The 20,866-nt window shown below is 33.7% G+C and overlaps 2 protein-coding genes across 3 annotated transcripts; both read left to right on the top strand.

Annotated features, from left to right (window-relative positions):
- Positions 1–1,127: 1,127 nt before the first annotated feature.
- Positions 1,128–12,673, top strand: LOC105324925 (uncharacterized). Of its 2 annotated transcripts, none has more exons than XM_011424183.4 (9): positions 1,128–1,216; positions 8,985–9,165; positions 9,581–9,696; positions 9,975–10,044; positions 10,306–10,419; positions 10,668–10,761; positions 11,546–11,634; positions 12,009–12,119; positions 12,214–12,673. In XM_011424183.4, exons 2-9 carry the CDS (start codon positions 9,004–9,006, stop codon positions 12,388–12,390), a joined length of 933 nt encoding a protein of 310 aa, XP_011422485.3. In that variant the 5' UTR covers positions 1,128–1,216; positions 8,985–9,003; the 3' UTR covers positions 12,391–12,673. The 2 variants fall into 2 exon arrangements, with proteins under 2 accessions (XP_011422485.3, XP_011422486.3); XM_011424184.4 differs by lacking the exon at positions 1,128–1,216 and adding an exon at positions 8,034–8,574.
- Positions 12,674–13,969: 1,296 nt separating this feature from the next.
- Positions 13,970–20,583, top strand: LOC117680665 (uncharacterized). Its single transcript, XM_034476268.2, has 8 exons — positions 13,970–14,244; positions 14,702–14,817; positions 15,420–15,489; positions 15,752–15,865; positions 16,115–16,208; positions 19,192–19,280; positions 20,154–20,264; positions 20,364–20,583. Exons 1-8 carry the CDS (start codon positions 14,083–14,085, stop codon positions 20,538–20,540), a joined length of 933 nt encoding a protein of 310 aa, XP_034332159.2. The 5' UTR covers positions 13,970–14,082; the 3' UTR covers positions 20,541–20,583.
- Positions 20,584–20,866: the final 283 nt, after the last annotated feature.

The following is a 20,866-nucleotide window of genomic DNA, read 5'->3' as shown; positions in this document are numbered from 1 at the left end:
ATTTAATGCGTATTCTCGGACTTCATGCCAGGAAATTAAGTTGGTTAGTTACGTCATTCTAACACATGTATGAAGACACTGTTGTCGACAGCCAAAGAAATTTTCCCAATCGTTCTTTAAAACGCTTTAAAATTATACTAATATAGGATATACATGTAATTTTTAAATATAGACCTTAATTAATCTGTTTGCCAGTATATAACTAATGGTGATTTCTTCATCGGCATCACATATATATATTCTCTCTCTCTCTCTCTCATTCAAGTCACGAGCGGCAAAGTCTTAACTCCACCCAGCTACGATCTGATTGGACAAAGGTCAGTCAAAACCCTATTAAAAGCTTCTATGTACTTAGCTATAAATGCTAAATGCGACTTTGGCCACGAATTTACGGACTTGTATTATCTTTCTAAAACGTTCAATAGTTGGGATACAAAATGATATTTTTAAAGTAAAGTGGGGCATCCCTCTACGTTTTTGTTGATTAAAATCGGTTTGAGTTCCTTTAGACCTTATGTTTAAAAACTTTGACTAAAACATGGAGCCTAGACCCACACTATAAAAGAAAAGATATTAAAGTTCCAAAAATGACACTATCTGCATGAAGATTTTGATACACAAACGCCAGTTTAAATCAACATATTCCAAGTTTTGAACATATTAATTTTAAGAGTGTGACTAGTATGTTAAATACAGATTGTTTTAATGCTCTTTAAACAAAATTAACCTAAATATTAGTACATGTATTAATAATTTTTTTTTCTGCAACGATCGCTTACTTAATTTATAACCCACATGAATCATCAAAGAACGCATTTTATTGTTTATATTAATTTTACATTAATTGATTGATCGTAAAAAGTAAGAAATAATAAATAAATAAATTATTGTTATTGTACACCATACGTTAGATAAAACAGACAAATCGCCCTCTAAAGATTTTGAGTCTGACATCAGCATGATTATTTCGTGCAGTCCATGATCAAATTTTCTTAGGTTGCTGAAGGTTTCTACAATCAATTTCCGCAAGAAATAGATAGAATCATACTTAATAGATGCAAATATAAATATCTGATACTATTTTTTTTTATTCTACGGTAGTCTGAATTTGTTTTCATAATTTGACGGCCTGTATGAATTTGATGACGATAAAGATTTAGTATTGTAATGTCCCTCCGTAGAAAGGTACTCTAATTTGGGCCGCACACAGTGACAAGTAAGTTCATCATGGTCTGATGCAATAGTAATAGTAATAGTCACTTCGAGAATAGCAAATTTGTTTTAATCCACGATTTCTGTCGCAACCCCCTCCCTTCTCCTGATCTGATCCGCACCGCTTCTCACGATCGTGAAAAGCGGTGCGGATCAGAAACCATTTATTTAGCTAGCAAAGATGAGAAGATCAAGGAGTCAATAATACCGCTTTAAATATTTATTAAAGGCGAAAATTAGAAAATTAAAGCGAACATTTTATGCTTAAGGGGTTAGGATCCTGGGGGCAACGGGTCGCATGTTGTCATTTAACGCCTAAAAAAAATATAGGTTAAAACTACGGTGTGTCGTTAGTGTCTGAATAGGTGCGCTCAGAGTTCACTAGATTGTTACCAACGGCAAGTTCGGTCACCAATGTCTACAAATGGTTCCCAGTGGAAGCAATTATTTACCAATGTTGACCATTGTTGCACTTTCAATTTCAAATGAGGTCACCAAATCTACCAGCAGCCTAGAGCTTGGGCAAGTTTGGTAGGTGACGCCATTATGCTAATTCAACCTGGCGGGATATAAGATGTCTATAGATACTCAGTGATGTAAATAAAGACTTTAGAATAAGATATATGCATATCTTATTGAATGAATATTTTGAAGCCAATCTAAGACAACTGAGCGCTTCTAAAACCCACTTCTATACCCAGAGACATGTTATTATTATAGAAAGTATGTGATAGAGAACCGGCATTTTGATATTCGAGCTTGGACTTTCGGTAAGACGTTACTATTTCTTGCATCAAATCCCGTTAAAAGGATGTTGATATCGAGTGAAATATGCACAGATTGCGTAGAAATTGCTTTATTTCAAAGATCCATGGCCAACAAAGAAATTATTGATAGGTCTATGTCACATTGCTGTTTTGGACAACTATCCAAAGTCCAAGCTCTTGTTAAAGAATTGATTCTATTTATATACATTTTGCTGGCGTTAAATATTTATTATCAATTTTGCAATTAATCTTTACTTACTTTGTATTAATGATGGATTGGTAGTCATTTTGTAGACTTCTTTATATAATTGGGAATTTAACAAAATTGTCATCAAAGTTGTGTATTATAATGACTTTTTAAGCATAATAAGTCACTCAATGAAGCTGTTTTAAAGGGAAAGAGTAACACTTCACAGAGGAAAGGTATTTTGTTTTGTTTTCAACTGTTTTATATGTTCAAATTGTTACAATTGGTAACCAAGTGTAACCAAAGGCTACCATTTGTTTGAATTTGTCAAAAAATCATTCATGGTACTACCTATACAAATTGCTACAAATGGCAGCACTTGGCGACCAATGGCCACCATAGTTCACCGATGGCAACCAAATGCTGCCATCGGTAAATCTCAATTTCACCAACCGTACAACTCTGAACGCACCTAATGTTGAAAAAAGAGCAAATGGCCGAATTAGGACTTTATGTGATTTAATCACGAAACTAACCAACTTATCATATGTATAAACTGTTTACCATTTTTTTTTCACGAAAAAATGTTAAAAGTCTTCTTTTTAGCGATATACTATCTAAAAAATATATATTTGATGATTGTTGCCACGGCAACAATTTAACAAGGGGAAAGCTGTCTCCCTCGAACAATATGATGCTGTATTTTACTGATGTAGACATGTGGAGTGGAATCGATTTTGGTCCATAGAGTCATTCTGAACAATCTAATAGGAGCGGATCAAAGATATAATTTTAATTAGATTGCATTCTGAGTAGCAATGAACTCGTATTTTGGAAATCTGTCATGACAAGTTGTCATGTTGTAAATTTTGTATTTACTGTAACCCGTTAAATTCAAAAGTTACAACATGACAAATCAGAAATGAATCTCTATCCAGCTGAAAAAAAATAATTTTGTTTAAAGAAATCCTGATAAATTAACTGGAATATTCATTTATGAACGAAACAGTCCCAGAACCCCACTTTACTTGAGCCAGAAGCTTTCGAATTTTCAACTTCATCTAAAAAACCTTTGTTTTTTTATTTCGACTGAGGGGATGTCCGGGGCTTTTTTCTATTTTGGGGTTTTAAGATTTTGGCGGTGATTTAGTGAAAATCATCTCAAGAATCACTCAGCAGTATTATCAATGATATCGTGTCAGTTTTCCGTTATATGTAACACAAATTTATGGTTTGTAAAAGCATGACTCCACTGTAAACGATGATAATGTTTGTGAAATAAATATGAAAACTAGAAGCAGACACTGGTTGTTGATCCTTTTGAGCAAAACGGACTAAAAGAACTTTACACTTACAGAAGGTAGAATTTCGTAAACTGTCAGTTTTGCACTCTTATTTCTGCCTGTTGCTATATATATACATGCATTATCCGCCTTATGGGAAAAGATCTGCATACAAGCCAAAACTTCTAATTTACTTAAAGATATAGATTTCTAGCATGTATTCGAATTGAAAATGACAAGAAAAAAATCTAATTTTGGGGGAAAAATCATCGTTTAAACTTTTCGGGACCTGCGGGTCAGTAGATCGAAGCTTTACCCATTGTGCTACAGAGATAGACACCAAAGATCGCCCTATAAACTGTTTCATGATGGGTTTAAATCGCCATGTTGTGACGTACTGTCGTAAATAGTAGATGCCATGTGTGTCGAGGATCCTGAAGAGAGTAATAACCAAAAGACTGTTCGTAGAAAAAAAATGTATTTCTGACAAATTGCAATTATTATTCATATGATACATGTACTTCATGGAAAGCTATATCTTAATGTTTGGAGCATTATTCACAGTCTGTTATCTCTCCTTAATGTCCCTTCCTGTCTATTTCTGCCGTTTTATTTATATTTCTCCGTCATAAAAGCACTTTTTTGTTCATTCAAAATGTATGAGTTTGGGTCCGCCTAAGGTAGTAGTTTTATTAATTCAGGGTCGACAATTGCATTATGAATATTGTTCCAACAAAAGAAAACCCGGTTTGCTGTCACATTGGCAGCTTTCTCCGTTACGTTTTATGTAACATCTATTTATTACATTATCGTTTGTTGTCATTGTCATTGCTCTGAAAGTAAAATGATTAATTTATTTGTACATTTTTTTACTATATCAAATCAGGTCTTACCAATATTTCAGTTTGTTTTGTAGATGGTATTACAAAATGTCACAGATAGAAAAGCCACAGTGCAACTGCAATATAAACATAAATATAACATTTAAATGCACTCCTTTCTATAGCGTTTGTCATTTATCAGATGATAGATTAATTTTTGATCTGTTCTTGATACGGTTGTTTTATATTCCAATAATATGCAGATAAACTAGAAATATGACACATGAACACTATTTTTATAGTGTAAAATGAAACCCCCAAAATCTTTGCATATTTCTATCATTATAATTATTAGAATGTACTTTGGCAGTTGGATGGTTTTCACACCCGGTCTGATATTCATTTAATATAGTTGTAAAATAGTTATTTTTGTTTTTTAAAAAAAGTATTGTACGTTTGTTTTAAATATTATCTCTTTCGATCGCTTTTCGTCACAGTCGAAGACACAACTAAAATGTAATCCAAACACTTTTCATGGGTGTGACTACACCATTGCAATGTATTATTTTGGAAAAGAATGTGATGCGCAGAGGTGCATGTGATGTTTAGAATGTTTATTTGAATATTTGTTTCAAATTAACATTTTTTGGAAAAAAATGGCATGACTCTAATTACACTGTCAATCCAAAACTAATTCGTGCATTTAACGAAATTGCAGATGCGTTGTTCAAGCTTTAGAAGAGTTGTTTGATATATGTATTGTATAGATATGTGTATTGTATAGATATGTATATTGTATAGATATATGTGTATTGTATAGATATGTATATTGTATAGATATGTATATTGTATAGATATGTGTATTGTATAGATATGTGTATTTTACGGTATCTTGAACATTAAACCCTTCAAAGTATTCCTCTGGATTTGAAAAAGATAATTTCAATCTCTGATTCAATTTCTTAAATGCGATACGCTGATTTAGTTAGACCTCTAAGCCACCGATTAATGCTTGTTAGGACTTGGGACAACGATCGAACAGATAGGAACTTTTTAAGTTTTGGAAAAAGAAAAATATTGATGGGTCTATATTATGGGCAGCGGAAAGGGCAAAAAATACTTTTTTACAAACTCAACGATAAACTAAATTCAGCAATCTAAAATAATATTATCAATGACCATAAATGCAAAACAAACAGTCTTCTTTGCAAAATAAATGTACATAAAAATCAACCAAAGGTATTTAAATACAAATCAAACACAAAAAGTAAAACCAACAGACATAAATGTAAAACGAACATACATCAACATGAAACAAGCGGACGCACAAATAAACGCCAGGTGGCGTTTTTTGGGAAGCAATATATACGTCATCGATTATTGGAATCCGGGATGGTTCGCACCTGTTTTGTTTCGCCCTGAGATGTTTCGCACCTGCCTCGGAGCGAAACATCTCACTGTATTTAGATATTTTTCTCGTATTATCATTCCTCTGAAATTAATTATTACCTATACAAGAATTGAAATATGTTTTTTAAAAAAACTATTGAAACAGTGCTTGTCTTTATTCATGCACGGCCAAGAGAGCGTTCTTGCTTGATTAGGATTTTTATTTACTAATTTTATTAAGCCATGTCGTTTTATATGGTTAAGAACAAGAGGTGTGAACTGTGTTGTAATAACATTTATAGCCTGTCTTTCACTTGAGAATTACCTGTATTTTTATAATGAAAAATTTGGGAATGTTAATTACAAATGTAAAATATTATATTGTTAGCATAGCTCTGTTTTGGGGATCATTTAATTACATAAATTATCAGCTTGAACTTTACATTACCCACCCCCGCCCCCTCCCCTGTATCCATTTTTTATGGACTTATCCATTCAAACTAGTTAAATATTTTATTTTTATCCGACTTTTTTTTATTCTATAAATTGTTTATTTACCGGATGGCAGTAAAACAAAATTTACAAAGATGTCAAGTTGTAAATTTTGCATTACTTCCACCCAGTAAAATTAAAATGATACGAAATGCAACAAATGACTGACAAAGGGGGGGGGGGGAGGGAGGGGGGGGGGGTGGCTAGACTGATCCTCAGAAATATTGAGAGAAAAAAACCTAATTCCCAAAATCATAAAAATCCTAATCCGTGGGGGAGGAAGGTGAGGGTGGAGGGGAGTAAACCTATGCTTCCAAAAGAAAAAATCTAACCTACATTACAAATTATTTTCCCCCAAATCATGAAAATCTTAATCCGTGGTGGGGGGGGGGGGGGGGGGGGCTAGTATGCCTAAGACTCCAACTTCTCAATCTTTCAAGGTACATTAAGGAACAATTATATTTCCTGCGAGAAAAAGTGGGGGGGGGGGGCTGAACCGTCTATTCTGCTATTTACCTAATGGTTAGGACTAACTTTGCAAAAAGCCCCCCCCCCCCCCCCCCCCCCCCCCCCCCCAGTTCCGAAGCCTATGTGTCGATAAGCTTGAAGTATTCTGATACATGCACTTAATTTTAATTCACAATGTACATATGTCTTGTAGCATTTTAAAAATGTTTTTTTTTCCAGATATTTGTATATCATCATGTTTATGGGTAACAAATAAATGACTTTTTTTTTTATATAAGACTGTACAATATTTGATTATACATATGTTTTCATCCGAATATGAAATTTGGAACAAATGTACGAGTATAAACAGGTCATTAAAATATTATTTATAATTTTAAATAAATCATAATAAATAAATGGGAATGGAAATAATATTTAACCCCACTTTTGCTATAAGAATAAGACTGGTAAAAATCGTAGTTAAATAGTGGATGCAGTTGGGTAATGTAAAGTTCAAGCAGATACCGGTAATTTATGTATTTATAAATGGTCCCCAAAATAGATCTATGCTAACTATATATACATGTACATTTTTATTTACATCAACACTCCATTACATTACATTATAATACAGTCAGATGTTTTGCTCCGAGGCAGGTGCGAAACATTGACGTGGGAAACATCTCAGGGCGAAACAGAATAGGTGCGAACCATCCCGGATTCCAATAATCGATGACGTATATTGCTTCCCCAAAAACGCCACCTGGCGTTTATTTATGCGTCCGCTTGTTTCATGTTGATGTATGTTCGTTTTACATTTATGTCTGTTGGTTTTACTTTTTGTGTTTGATTTGTATTTAAATACCTTTGGTTGATTTTTATGTACATTTATTTTGCAAAGAAGACTGTTTGTTTTGCATTTATGGTCATTGATAATATTATTTTAGATTGCTGAATTTAGTTTGTCGTTGATTTTGTAAAAATGTATTTTTTGCCCTTTCCGCTGCCCATACTATATTTAGAGAGAATAATGAGTGTGGCAAGACAGTATCTCATACTTCAAAAATAACTTCACAAGCTCAGATGTGTGTGATGGTGCATACTGTAGATTCCTTATATTATGCGAGTACTTAATTCTGCGATCCCGCTGGTTTGTATCAAATCGCGAAAATATAAAATCGCGAACGTTGACCCTTTCTCCTTATTTATTATAATTTTCAACTCTTAGAAAATTAAGGCGAGATTTTAAAATCCGCGAAGGATGCTTCTCGCGATTTTATGCGGATATTAATTCCTCGCGTTTAATTAGGAATTTACAGTATTCATGAAGTAAACAAGCATGCCTAAATCTTAACACAGGGTGTTGTTTATAATAATATTTCTTGAGATCTTATAGTGTACTATTTCGGTAATACTGACCGACAGTGCGCCCCTCCGTTGCTGATGCTTTTGACCACTGCTAGAAATGTGACATTCCCACGCCTCGTCGTCAGGTTCCCGTGTTTTCAATAATAACTCGTAAATGCATTCTCTCTGCTTTGTCCACCAATGTTTTCGCTGACTAATTTCTTCTTTTTCTTGTTTGAAACACTGCAATCTGCCAAATATTTTAATGTTATCACAAGTCGGCATTTGAATTTTTCCACCACCTAGGAAACTGGTAAGCGTAATTGGGTTGAATTGCTGTAGAGTCCAGTTGATGTAAACGAAGCTACAGAGTGTAGACTCTAAGCTATTTCCCCATAAACCCACTCATTTTCCTTTTAATGGTTTCGACCATGGTAGTTGCGACTTCTTGTAAAAGGAGCAACCACGTTTGTCTTGGTAAGATCCCATGCTAGTATATCCAAGCCCTGTACTTTCCTGGTAATCCAATGTCATCAACTATTTTCAGCCATGTATGAACCTTTTTCTCTGTGTCTTCGATGCTATCCTCTGTGTCTTCGATGCTATCCTTGTCTTTGAAGAATTCGGTAAACCCATTTCTTTGGCATTTAATTGGGTTTCAAACTATTTTTGAAATCAAGTTTACTTTTACTTCGTTTAGTCGATATTTTGAATGTTGTTTTTTTTTTATTTTGTTTATTCCGTTATAATAATGCCGACTGCGAGCAAGTTCGCTTTTGAAAATAATAATATCAATTTTTTTAAAATATATATTAATACAGAATATTCGATAAAGTATAAAATACGGTAAATTTGTAATTGTTTTTTTGTTGTTGGAAAGATGGAAGATCTAAACAATGCACCTCTACCTGCAAAAGTTTTTTTTATAAAATGTATAGTAACGGTTGCTTGATTACAGATGTTTTAAATCAAAGTGAAATATTCATAAATTTTCTACGAAATGAATAATTCTGATTTAAATTTTATTTACACCAAGCTCACAAGCCATTCGTACAATGACGGTCATACCCGTAATTGATTTGGCGCCATATTCTTTGTCTGTACCTGCGGACCACGTGGACTCCAAAGTTCTTCAGGAGATCGCAGACGAACTCTGTAAGGCTTTTACGACGGTCGGATTCGTGTATCTGAAAAACCATGGAATACCACAAAACATTGTAAGCTTGAATAGATGATAGATAGATAGATAGATAGATAGATAGATAGATAGATAGATAGATAGATAATGTTTTTTTTCAACAGATGAATTGGTTAAAAACAATATTTTAAAACAAAACGCCATTCTCTGAGGCTTGTATCTATTTTTCTTAATGAATGACCCACAATAAAGGGGAAAAAGTGAAGTAATTCGACTACTGAATTTTTGGTTATCAGTAGAATTATTAGTTATCATGTATTTAATTTAAAGCATTTAAACACTAAAAAAGGGACACAATCAGATCAAAATGTGATCATGCCCCTATTGGATGGTCTTGACCGTATTGTAGGAGGTTTTTTTTAATTTTTTAATTTTCGGAGAAAACAGAAAACAATTCTGGAAATGCTAAGTATGTAAATGAATAATAATTACAGGTAGAAGAGGTCTTTACCACATCAAAAACTTTCTTTGAGAAACCAGTGGAAGTAAAACAGGAATACACTCGACCAGCCGATTCGAATCACGGATGGGTGTCTTTGGAAAGGGAAAAGTAATCCTTTTTTAATGATTTTGATTTTAGAAAATTATATATTAATCAAGTAGTTTCTGTGTTCGTTTTCAATTCCATTTCTGATAAGTTTCTTTTCCTAATATGAGTATGACTGTCACAATATTGCCGGAGTGGAGTTTTAGTCCATGGTTGGCACTCAAGACGCAGTGGAATATTCAAATATGCTTTGTGGCCAACAACAAGTTGAAGTTGTCGATCACACCCACATAATAATACAAGTTTTTACGATATCAACTATCATTTACATGTACTTTTAGGTTAAATCCAGAGCGGCCAGCCGCTGATTTGAAAGAAGCGTACAATATGACTGTAGTTGATGACCAACATGTAAGTCTGGCTATCATTCGACGGTTTACTTTCAACATATAAGAATACTGTTTTCTTTGTCTTTTTGTAAATTTAAAGTACATTCCAAGCAAAGGAAATGAAATTATATAACATTATAATTATTGGATACATTACAGATCTCCCATTATTGCACTCCACTACAAAAAAACAAGGCTGGATTTATTTTTTGTAAAAGGGCAATATTGTTGTAAAATTACAACAACAGGGATTATAATTAACATGTACTTTTCTTGTTTTTAGTTGATGCCCATAGACATTATTCCAAACTTCTACGATGTATTCAAGTCTTTGTTCACCAGTGCTCAGGAATTAGGAAACAGAGTCCTGGATTTAATGTCGATTGGTCTTAACATTGTAAGTTTGTTTTCAAGATCTCAAATATTAAACAGCTGATTTGCTGAACCTGAAAACAGAATATTTTTATCTTATATTAAGAAGTCACTAAAATCTAAAATATTGTTCAAAATACTAATGTAAGAGCATATTTGGAAACAAAGCAATCAATCCGAAATTTTTTGTAATATTCTATAATTTTGTATAACAGCTCCAAGACTTATGACAAATCTTGTAAGTTTTGAAAAAAAACAATTTAATGTCGTTAGGATCGAAGTTTCCTCCGAGACTGTCACAAGAATGTTGGCAAAAAGGACAACCAAACCACATTACGGTCTTTGTACTATCCACGAATATCAAAAGGTATGATAATCCAACATCATTGCCTACCAATATCAAAAGGAACAATAATCCAACATCATTATCCACAGTTATCAAAAGGTATGATAATCCAACAACATTATACACAGATAATAAAAGGTATGGTAATTCATCATCATTGTACAATGTATTAAAATCCAACATCATTATTCACTGATATCAAAAGATATGATAATCCAACGGCATTGTACTTTAATATCAAAAGGTATTGTAATTCAACATCATTATACAAGGTATGATAATCCAAGAACACTATCTACTGATATCAGAAAGTATGATAATCCAAGATCAATTGTAAATGGAATATCACAGAGGTTTTGGGGAATTTACAATTTTAAATTTGAGGGCAATACACTCCCTTGGACACGGGCTTTGACAGAGAAATATTGCACTGAGGGCGATACAGCCCTTAGATTCCAGTTGTTGTCACACCTAGTCCAGAACACGTGTATCAGGGCTGACACACTACTAGGTTTATGATATACACCAACGTCAAAAGAAATGGTAATTTAACATCATTATACATCGATAACAAAAGGTTTGATAATCCAACATCGTTAAATACCAGTATCAAAAAGTGGGTAATTGAACATCAATATACACCGGGATCAACAGTATGATAATCCAATATCAGTATACAATATAAAACTATCAATAAGGTCTTTGTATTATCTACTGATATCAAACGGTACTACTCCCAAACCACATTACGGTTTTAATCATCATATTTATTGTACAAGTATTGCACCTCTTTGGTCATTTATAGAGGTCAAGCCAGGACAGGTGCGTTGTGGGGAACACTCGGACTACGGGTCCATTACGTTACTGTTCCAAGACGATGTCGGGGGACTGGAGGTAAGTTTATCGGAATCTAATGCAGGTTATGAAATCGTTAATAACGAGACCCTTATGATTGTTAATGAACACCTTGAGTTTTGAAGTTTTGTTTCTCTGTGTTTTTTTTTTTTGCATATGATATTATACTCATGATATTCTACCATCAGAACGACTTATTAAGTTGAGCAGTGAAACTTATTTTCTTCACAGTACCTCTATCATTAATCATTATTTGTCATATAAGAAACGTAAAATCAAAACCAAATCACATTGTTTAAGACGTGAATTGCTAATTTTGTCCATAACAAAGAGTAACAACTTTTGTAAATCATGACCTGAATTACAATCAAAGCTGCTGATAATTAGAAAATGTTGAATTTGCATTGCCTAAGGTAAAACCTGTCGGGGCGGACTATATACCAGCCACTCCTATCCCCGGTACAGTGCTGGTTAACCTCGGCGACCTGATGCAGCGATGGACGGCAGATAAACTGGTGGCCACGGTAAAAAAAAAAACCCCACTCTTACCGATTGTTGTATGATTCACAAATAAAATTTCATTTCATTTAATGTTTGATATAAATCTTTTTTTTACAGAAACACCGCGTACTAATTCCCGAGGAAGAAGTGATGCTGAGTAAGGGGAGACAATCCATCGCGTTCTTCATTCATCCTGATGATGACGTCATCATTAAGTGTTTGGACGGTTCCGTGAAGTATGAGGAAATCTCCAGCATCGATTATCTCAACATGCGCTTTGCTGTTACGTATTGATCATGTTCCATTTTCAAAAGAAGATGTGCCTATCAAATATACCAATATGATTATGATTGTGTATATATAGTTATATGTCAAGAAACATTATCAAGACCTTTGCAAAACAATTCATCTACAAGTGTTCAAATCATGTCACCATGAGTCAGGAAGTGGTTACATTAAAATGGTGGTTCCAAGTTTAACATTAACGCAAAGTCCAATATACATGTATGTAATAATATATGATAGTTATATTTTGTGATATTAATATGGAAGCAGTGACGAAGAATAAATGTTGAAAAAAGCTGTAAATTCTTTATTTTTTGTGACCCAAGCAAAGAATTTGAGCTTTAATACTTCCCCTTAAAACGAAACAATGTCCGCATCAACATTAACTAAGCTCGAACATTCACAATTCACGAATACAAACAAATATGTCAGCCAATCTCTTTTTTAACTCAAACTATCTTAAAAAGTTTGAGATGCTCATATTTATCTAAATTTAACTTCAAAAATATGTGAAAAGAAAATGAGGCAATGATCAAAATCATGTTCATTCAATTTTTATAAAATACATACATCTTAGGATAAATTTATACAACTTGTCGATTTACTCACCATATATCTGATTAATGATTCCGCTAATTAAAATTTGTAGCATGATTATAATTTTTTAAATACACAAACTATGTATGACTGTCTATACATCTTCTTTGTTAAACTTTAAAGAATTCAGCAAAATAATCCACATCCCTGCGAATGTGTTCAGAATGGTTTTTTTATCGTTGCTAAGTATGTAATAAATTCAGAGGTGCTCGAATGAAAGTTCACGAGACTTCACCGAGATTTGATTAGTTCCTGTGAAATTTCGTGCTCGGATAATATTCTCAGAATACGTAAGTACTGGTCGTTTTTCATATCATATCCTACTTTGATTTATGTTAAAATATGAAAATCTTTTAAGATGTATGTCTTATTTCACCATCTAGCGGTTATTTATACTAAACGATAATATTCAGAACAGAGTTATCGTATGTGTTCAACCACGCGTAGAGTGGTTGAAAATATAAACATTGGGTTGCTTAATAAAATCATAGCCATGTTTGATGCTTATGGTGTGCAATACCATGTTTTAAAAAAAAATAATGAGGGGTGTCTGTTATGCATAAAAACTAAGTATATCGAGCCATTTTCAAGGAACATTCTGCATAAAATAGTATAGTCTGTTTCACTATTGATGCTATCAATATGTCAGGCGCGGATCGATTAATCCTGGGGGGGGGGGGTCTCTACTAAGCATGTAAATTGTTGCAACAGCAGACAAAAACTATTTTTTGTATTGTATCATTTATATCTAGAACACATTTCTTCCACCAATTAATGAAGTTATAGTTTAAAATCAATAAACCTCTGGATTTTATATTTGAATACAAGTACCTAGATTCTATGGAATAGACTTTAACCACGAGGCACGATTTTTACTGCGAAAACCACGTGGTCTAAAATTATCCGCAGGGGTGACCCAGTTCATCAGGAGTATAACATGCAACCTACATGTTTTGAAGGATAAGTGTGTAAGGTCAGTGACTGTATGCTCGTGACCACTGGTATTTCGTTATCGTTTATCGTAATGAAATCGTAAAAGTTTAGGTAGGACATCTCATACCTCTCTTTCAACAGCAAACTATCAGTACTCACTGCTTGAAAAAAATGGCGGCTATACCCGTAATAGATTTGGCGCCATATTCTTTGTCTGTGCCAGTACACGAAGTGGACCCCAAAGCTCTCCAGGAGCTCGGAGATGAACTTTGTAAGGCTTTTACCACGTTCGGATTTGTCTATCTGAAAAACCATGGAATACCTCAAAACATTGTAAGCTTGAGTACGATATATATGTATATTAAAATATTGTACAAAGTTCTTTTTACAAAGAACTTGCTGAAAAAATCCATATTTTAAACAAAAAATCATGCTCTGTGGCTTGTATCTATTTTTTCTTAATGGTTGGCCGAAAATAATGGAAAAAAGTAATTCGACAACAGATTTTTTAGGCTATCGTAAGAATTATTAGTTATCATGTATTTAAATTAAAACATTTAAACACTAAAAACGGAACATAATCAGATCAAATTGTGAGCAAAATAGAAAAAATAAAAGATGGATCCCGACTGACCTTAAACAAAATACCATGCTCTGTGGCTTGTATCTAGTTTTTTTTTTCAAATCAGAATGTGATCATGTCCCTATTGGATGGTCGTTACCATATTGTAGTATTTTTTTTTTACTTTCGGAGAAAACAGAATACAATTCTGGTAATAAATAATTACAGGTAGAAGAGGTCTTTACCACATCAAAAACTTTCTTTGAGAAACCAGTGGAAGTAAAACAGGAATACGCTCGACCAGCCGATTCGAATCACGGATGGGTGTCTTTGGAAAGAGAAAAGTAATTTTTTTTAAAGCAGTATAAGCTGCAATTTTCATGCTTAAATTTTTTTTTTACGAAAAAGTTATTATCTACTAAATTGACAAAATTATCATGGTTTTTAAGGTTGTTAGCCATGTTTTTATTGAAAAAGCCGCAAAGAAGCCTCAATTGAAGCAAAATTGAATTATTGTCGTCCTGTACAAAAATTGATCCGCTATATATTCCTTAGAAGAGAAATCATTAATGATTCTTTCAAATTGTATTTTTCATAAGAGTTTAAGTTACATGCAGACTTATCATACTAGCAGGTTTTTGCAGCAAAATAAAATTCAAAAAAATACAGCTCATATTGCTTTAAAGATTTTGATTTTAGAAGATTGTATTTTTATCAAGTAGTTTCTGTGTTCGTTTTCAATTCCATTTCTGATTAGTTTCTTTTCCTAATATGAGTATGACTGTCACAATTGCTGGAATGGAGTTTTAGTCCATGGTTGGCACTCAAGACGCAGTGGAATATATTTAGATATGCTTTGTGGCCAACAACAAGTTGAAGTTGTCGATCACACCCACATAATAATACAAGTTTAACGATATCAACTATCATTTACATGTACTTTTAGGTTAAATCCAGAGCGGCCAGCCGCTGATTTGAAAGAAGCGTACAATATGACTGCAGTTGATGACCAACATGTAAGTCTGGCTATCTTGCGACGGTTTACTTTCAATATATAAGAATACTGTTTTCTTTGTCTTTTTGTAAATTGAATTAAAGTACATTCCAAACAAAGGAAATGAAATCATATGACATTATAATTATTGGATACATTACAGATCTCCTATTATTGCACTCCACTACAAAAAAGCAATACTGGATTTATTTTTTGTAAAAAGGCAATATTGTTCTAAAATTACAACAGGGTTTATAATTGATATGTACTTTTCTTGATTTTAGTTGATGCCCGTAGACATTATTCCAAACTTCAACGATGTATTCAAGTCTTTGTTCACCAGTGCTCAGGAATTAGGAAACCGAATCCTTGATTTAATGTCGATTGGTCTTAACATTGTAAGTTTGTTTTCAAGATCTCAAATATTAAACAGCTGATTTGTTGAACCTGAAAACAGAATATTTTTATCTTATATTAAGAAGTCCCTTAAAACTAAAATATTGTTCAAAATACGAATGTAAGAGCATATTTGGAAGCAAAACAATCAATCCGAATTTTTTTGTATTATTCTACAATTTTGTATAACAGCTGCAAGACTTATGACAAATCTTGTAAGTACTGAAAAAAAAACAATTTAATGTCGTTAGGATCGAAGTTTCCTCCGAGACTGTCACAAGAATGTTGGCAAAAAGGACAACCAAACCACATTACGGTCTTTGTACTATCCACGAATATCAAAAGGTATGATAATCCAACATCATTGCATACCAATATCAATAGGTACAATAATCCAACCTTTATCTATAGTTATTAAAAGGTATGATAATCCAACAACATTATACACCGATATCAAAAGGTATGGTAATTCATCATCATTGTACAACGTATTAAAATCCAACATCATTATTTACTGATATCAAAAGATATGATATTCTCGCATGATCACTGGTGTGAGATCGGTTTGTCCAGTGTGAGACAGCAGTGTGAGATTTTTCTGTCTTACACTGTGTATTTCTACGCCGCTTCAAAATGTAAACAAACATTTCTGCGGTAGAAAATTCAAAATGGTGTATTAAGAGTATCCTTAAAGTAATTGTTTTGCTTAATTTATTACAATTTATCATATTTTTACTGAAAAAAATGTCGTATGGTCTCATTTTGACTTGCACTATTTGAAGCACGCGGAGGGATAAACCGAAAGTAATCTCTTGAACGTCGTAACAGAAAGTTGTCAGATATCAGTTTTAAATGTAAAATAATGCGAGTAAAATAATCATTCATTATATACTGTGGGATCGTGAAATTCCACTGAGGGACCAAGATTCACTGTCTAGGACTGGGCAAGCGAATTTCACTATCCCACACTCGTAATAATGAATGATTCTATTAATCCAACATCATTGTAAACTAATATCAAAAGGTATAGTAATTCAGCATCATTTTACAAGGTATGATAATCACTATCTACCGATATCACAAGGTATGATAATCACTATCTACCGATATCACAAGGTATGATAATCCAAGATCATTTTATACCAATATAAAAAGGTATGATAATTCAACAGCATTATACACCCATATCAAAAGGTATGATAACCTAACAGCATTATACAACGAGATCAAACGATAAAACACTGCTGTGATATCATTCCTTACCTCCAGCAGTCTGAAATTTAACCTTTTACAGTCCCATATTAGTGATCTTCTTAATATCAGACCGCTACCAGTGGTTACATACTGGTATCCATCAAAATCGGACTGTCTCAAGTAAATCGACAATAAAATTAAATGGCAGTGTTTTAAGTACGATACATGCCTCAAACACTTCTGATGAAAAAAAATGTTAGTTCTCAGCCCAAATGAGCCACGAAGCTGACTGATATTTTTTTCATACAGAATTGTTTTCGGCATATATCCATTTTATGTGATAATCCATCAGCAATTATAAATGGAATATGACAGAGGTTTTGGGGAATTTGCGATTTTAAATTTGAGGGCAATACACCCTCTTGGAGACGGGCTTTGACAGTGAAATATCGCATTGAGGGCGATACAGCCCTTAGATTCCGGTTGTTGTCACACCTAGTCCAGAACACGTGTAACAGGGCTGATACACTACTAGGTATATGATATACACCAATATAAAAAAAAATGGCAATCTAACATCATTATAAACCGATAACAAAAGATTTGATAATTCGACATTATCATATACTAATATGAAAAGGTATGATATTTAAACACTGGGATCAAAGGTACGATAATCCAATATCATTATACGGTATACATGGATATCAAAACTATCAATAAGGTCTTGTATTATCTACTTACTAGATTTTGACCCGTGCGTGCACGGGTTGACATAGCATATGATATCGGACATTTACGAAATAGATACATCGACACACCGTATATTGTTGACATTTGCATTACCAAGCTTTAAGCCTACAATAATGCTATTAATTTCACTACATTCTGCTGAGTTGGAATAATATAATCTGTGTCTGCCTCCCATATACCCGCATAGGCGTCGGAACCGAGGGGGCTAGGGGGGGGGGGGGGGGGGCTTAGCCCCCCCCCCCCACTTTTTTTGCAAAGTTATACCTTACCATTAGAAACATAGCATGATAGAGGGTTCAGCCCCCCCCCCCCACTTTTTCTGGCAGGAAAGATTATTGTTCCTAAATTGACCTTGAAAGATTGAGAAGTTGGATTCAGAAGCATACAATTCCCCCCCCCCCCCCCCCCCCACACCCCCCCCCCCCCCCCACGGTTTAGGAATTTCATGATTTTGGGAAGAAAAAAGTTTTGGGTAAGTAATTTTTTATTTATTTTTTTGGAAGTAAAGGTATACTCCACTCCCCCCCCCCCCCCCCCCCCCCCCACGGATTAGGATTTCCATGAATTTGGGAATTACTTTTTTCTCAATATTTCTGAGGATTAGTCTAGCCCCCCCCCCCCCCCCCCCCCACTTTCAACTTGCTTCCGACGCCAGTGTACCCGTAATGTAGCAGAAAATCGCATAATCGCTCCAAAACGATTTTGGAGAAAATTAATGAAGTTGCATTGAAAATAACAGTCAAATTGTTCATAACAAACCATGTTGAAGCTGTAAATACCTTTCTTCGAAAAGTTTAATTTTATAATTGCAGAATTCAACATTTCTTCAACAACGTTTTTTACACACCATGTTGACAATCAAAACTCCCGGGATTTTTTTTATAGTAAATGCACTGTGTTTGAGTTGTCACCCGTATTTTCTTTGATGAATAGAAAAAAAAATTCTAATGAAAATTTATACGCATTTGTTTTATCGTCTCTGAGTTTATCTATGCAAATGTGATATTGTGGAAACATAAAATAAAGAGCCTCCCGTGATTTACCGTGAATGTAATGCGCATGCGCAAAATTGTAAAATCCAAAAAATTCAGATGATTTCCGGAATTTTTTGAGGAATTTTCGTTGATTATTAATTAGCGAAGCTTGATTGAGAAAAAATAAAAACAAATTGGTAATCTTCAAGTACCAATGATGTTTAGAATATATAAAATAAAAGACAGTACTCTTCCGATTAATTGGTATTAAAGCTAAAAAATTCGAGTCTATTATTTTAATATAGTAGTATAGATATCAAAATATAGCATTACCAAAGCATGCAGGTTACGTTTTTTTATTCATTATATTTATTGTACACGTATTACAACTCTTTTGTCATTTATAGAGGTCAAGCCAGGACAGGTGCGCTGTGGGGAGCATTCGGACTACGGGTCCATTACGTTACTGTTCCAAGACGATGTCGGGGGATTGGATGTAAGTATTTTGGGGTCAAATGCAGAAAGTGAAATCGTCATTATCAAGACCCCTTTGTTATGGTTTATGAGCACCTTGAGTTTTGAAGTTTTACTTCTAAGTGTTTTGTCGCATACGATATTTAAGGTGTTTAAGCGTCATAACCGTTAACAATTTATTCTGTTAAAGAGGCATGGTCACGATTTTGGTCAAAAATTATTTTTTTCGATTTTAATGTTTACAATGCCTCAGTAAGGCATTTTAAAAAGGCAACCAAAATTTGAGTGTCATTTGTCGAGTCATAAGCGAGTTACAGAGCTTGCAATTCTTCGCTATGTAAACAAAGCTTTTGTTTACATTTTGATTGTTGAAGTGAAAATTCTAGTTTTAGACACAAAGGGAATAAGTTAATCGTTAGGAACTGTTTATTTATGCTTGAATGAAAAAGAAGATATAGACAAAACAGTTTAAAAAGATTTTTACTGGTATATTGAACCTATGTAAACAAAAACAGGGCACGAGCATTGTTTCCATGACGAAGAATTGCGAACCCTGTATCTTGCTTAAAACTCAACGACTGGCACCCAAATTTCATTTGATCATTAGAAATACATTCCAAAAGCATTGTAAATAATTAAAACAGAAAAATGAAATTTGACCAAAATCGTGACCATGCCCCTTGAAGCTTTAAATCTTCCTTTTCTTCACAATGCCTCTCAATATAAATGCATTCTTTTTTGGTCATATGAAGGAACGTGACATTAACACCAAGCGCACACTCCATGACATAAACCACTTGTCCACAAAAGAGAGTAACAATTACAGTAAATATGTTTTTATTTACAATAAAAGGTCCGAATGATTAAAAAACATATTACATTTGGATTGTTTGAGGTAAAACCTGTCGGGGCGGACTATATACCAGCAACTCCTATCCCCGGTACAGTGCTGGTTAACCTCGGCGACCTGATGCAGCGATGGACGGCAGATAAACTGGTGGCCACGGTACAAAAAAAAACTCTTACTGATTTTGTGGTTCTTAAATTAACTCCAATTTTTAAAATCTCGTTTCATTTAATGTTTGATATAAATCTTTTTTTACAGAAACACCGCGTACTAATTCCCGAGAAAGAAGTGATGCTGAGCAAGGGGAGACAATCCATCGCATTCTTTCTTTATCCTGATGATGACGTCGTCATTGAGTGTTTGGACGGTTCCGTGAAGTATGAGGAAATCTCCGGCATCGATTATCTGAACCATCGCCTTGCTGTTACATATTAATCATGTCTAATGCTCAAACGTAAATTTATATATCAATTTATAATACCGGTATAAACCTATATAAATATAATTTAGCATATATATATATATATATATATATATATATATATATATATATATATATATATATATATATATATATATATATATATATATATAAAGCACTAAAAATAACCAACGACACGAACAATAAAGTAAAATATTGTCAAATTTTTGCGACAATCCGTCCCTTCTTCAGGACAACAAAATAAGAACTTCATAAGTCCTGAAGAAGGGACGGGTTGTCCCGAAAATTTGACAATATTTTACTTTATTGTTCGTGTCGT

Source organism: Magallana gigas, chromosome 5 (assembly GCF_963853765.1).
Source record: "Magallana gigas chromosome 5, xbMagGiga1.1, whole genome shotgun sequence".
In the NCBI taxonomy this organism is placed as follows: Eukaryota; Metazoa; Mollusca; class Bivalvia; order Ostreida; family Ostreidae; genus Magallana; species Magallana gigas.
This window is presented reverse-complemented; position numbering and strand designations above follow the sequence as displayed.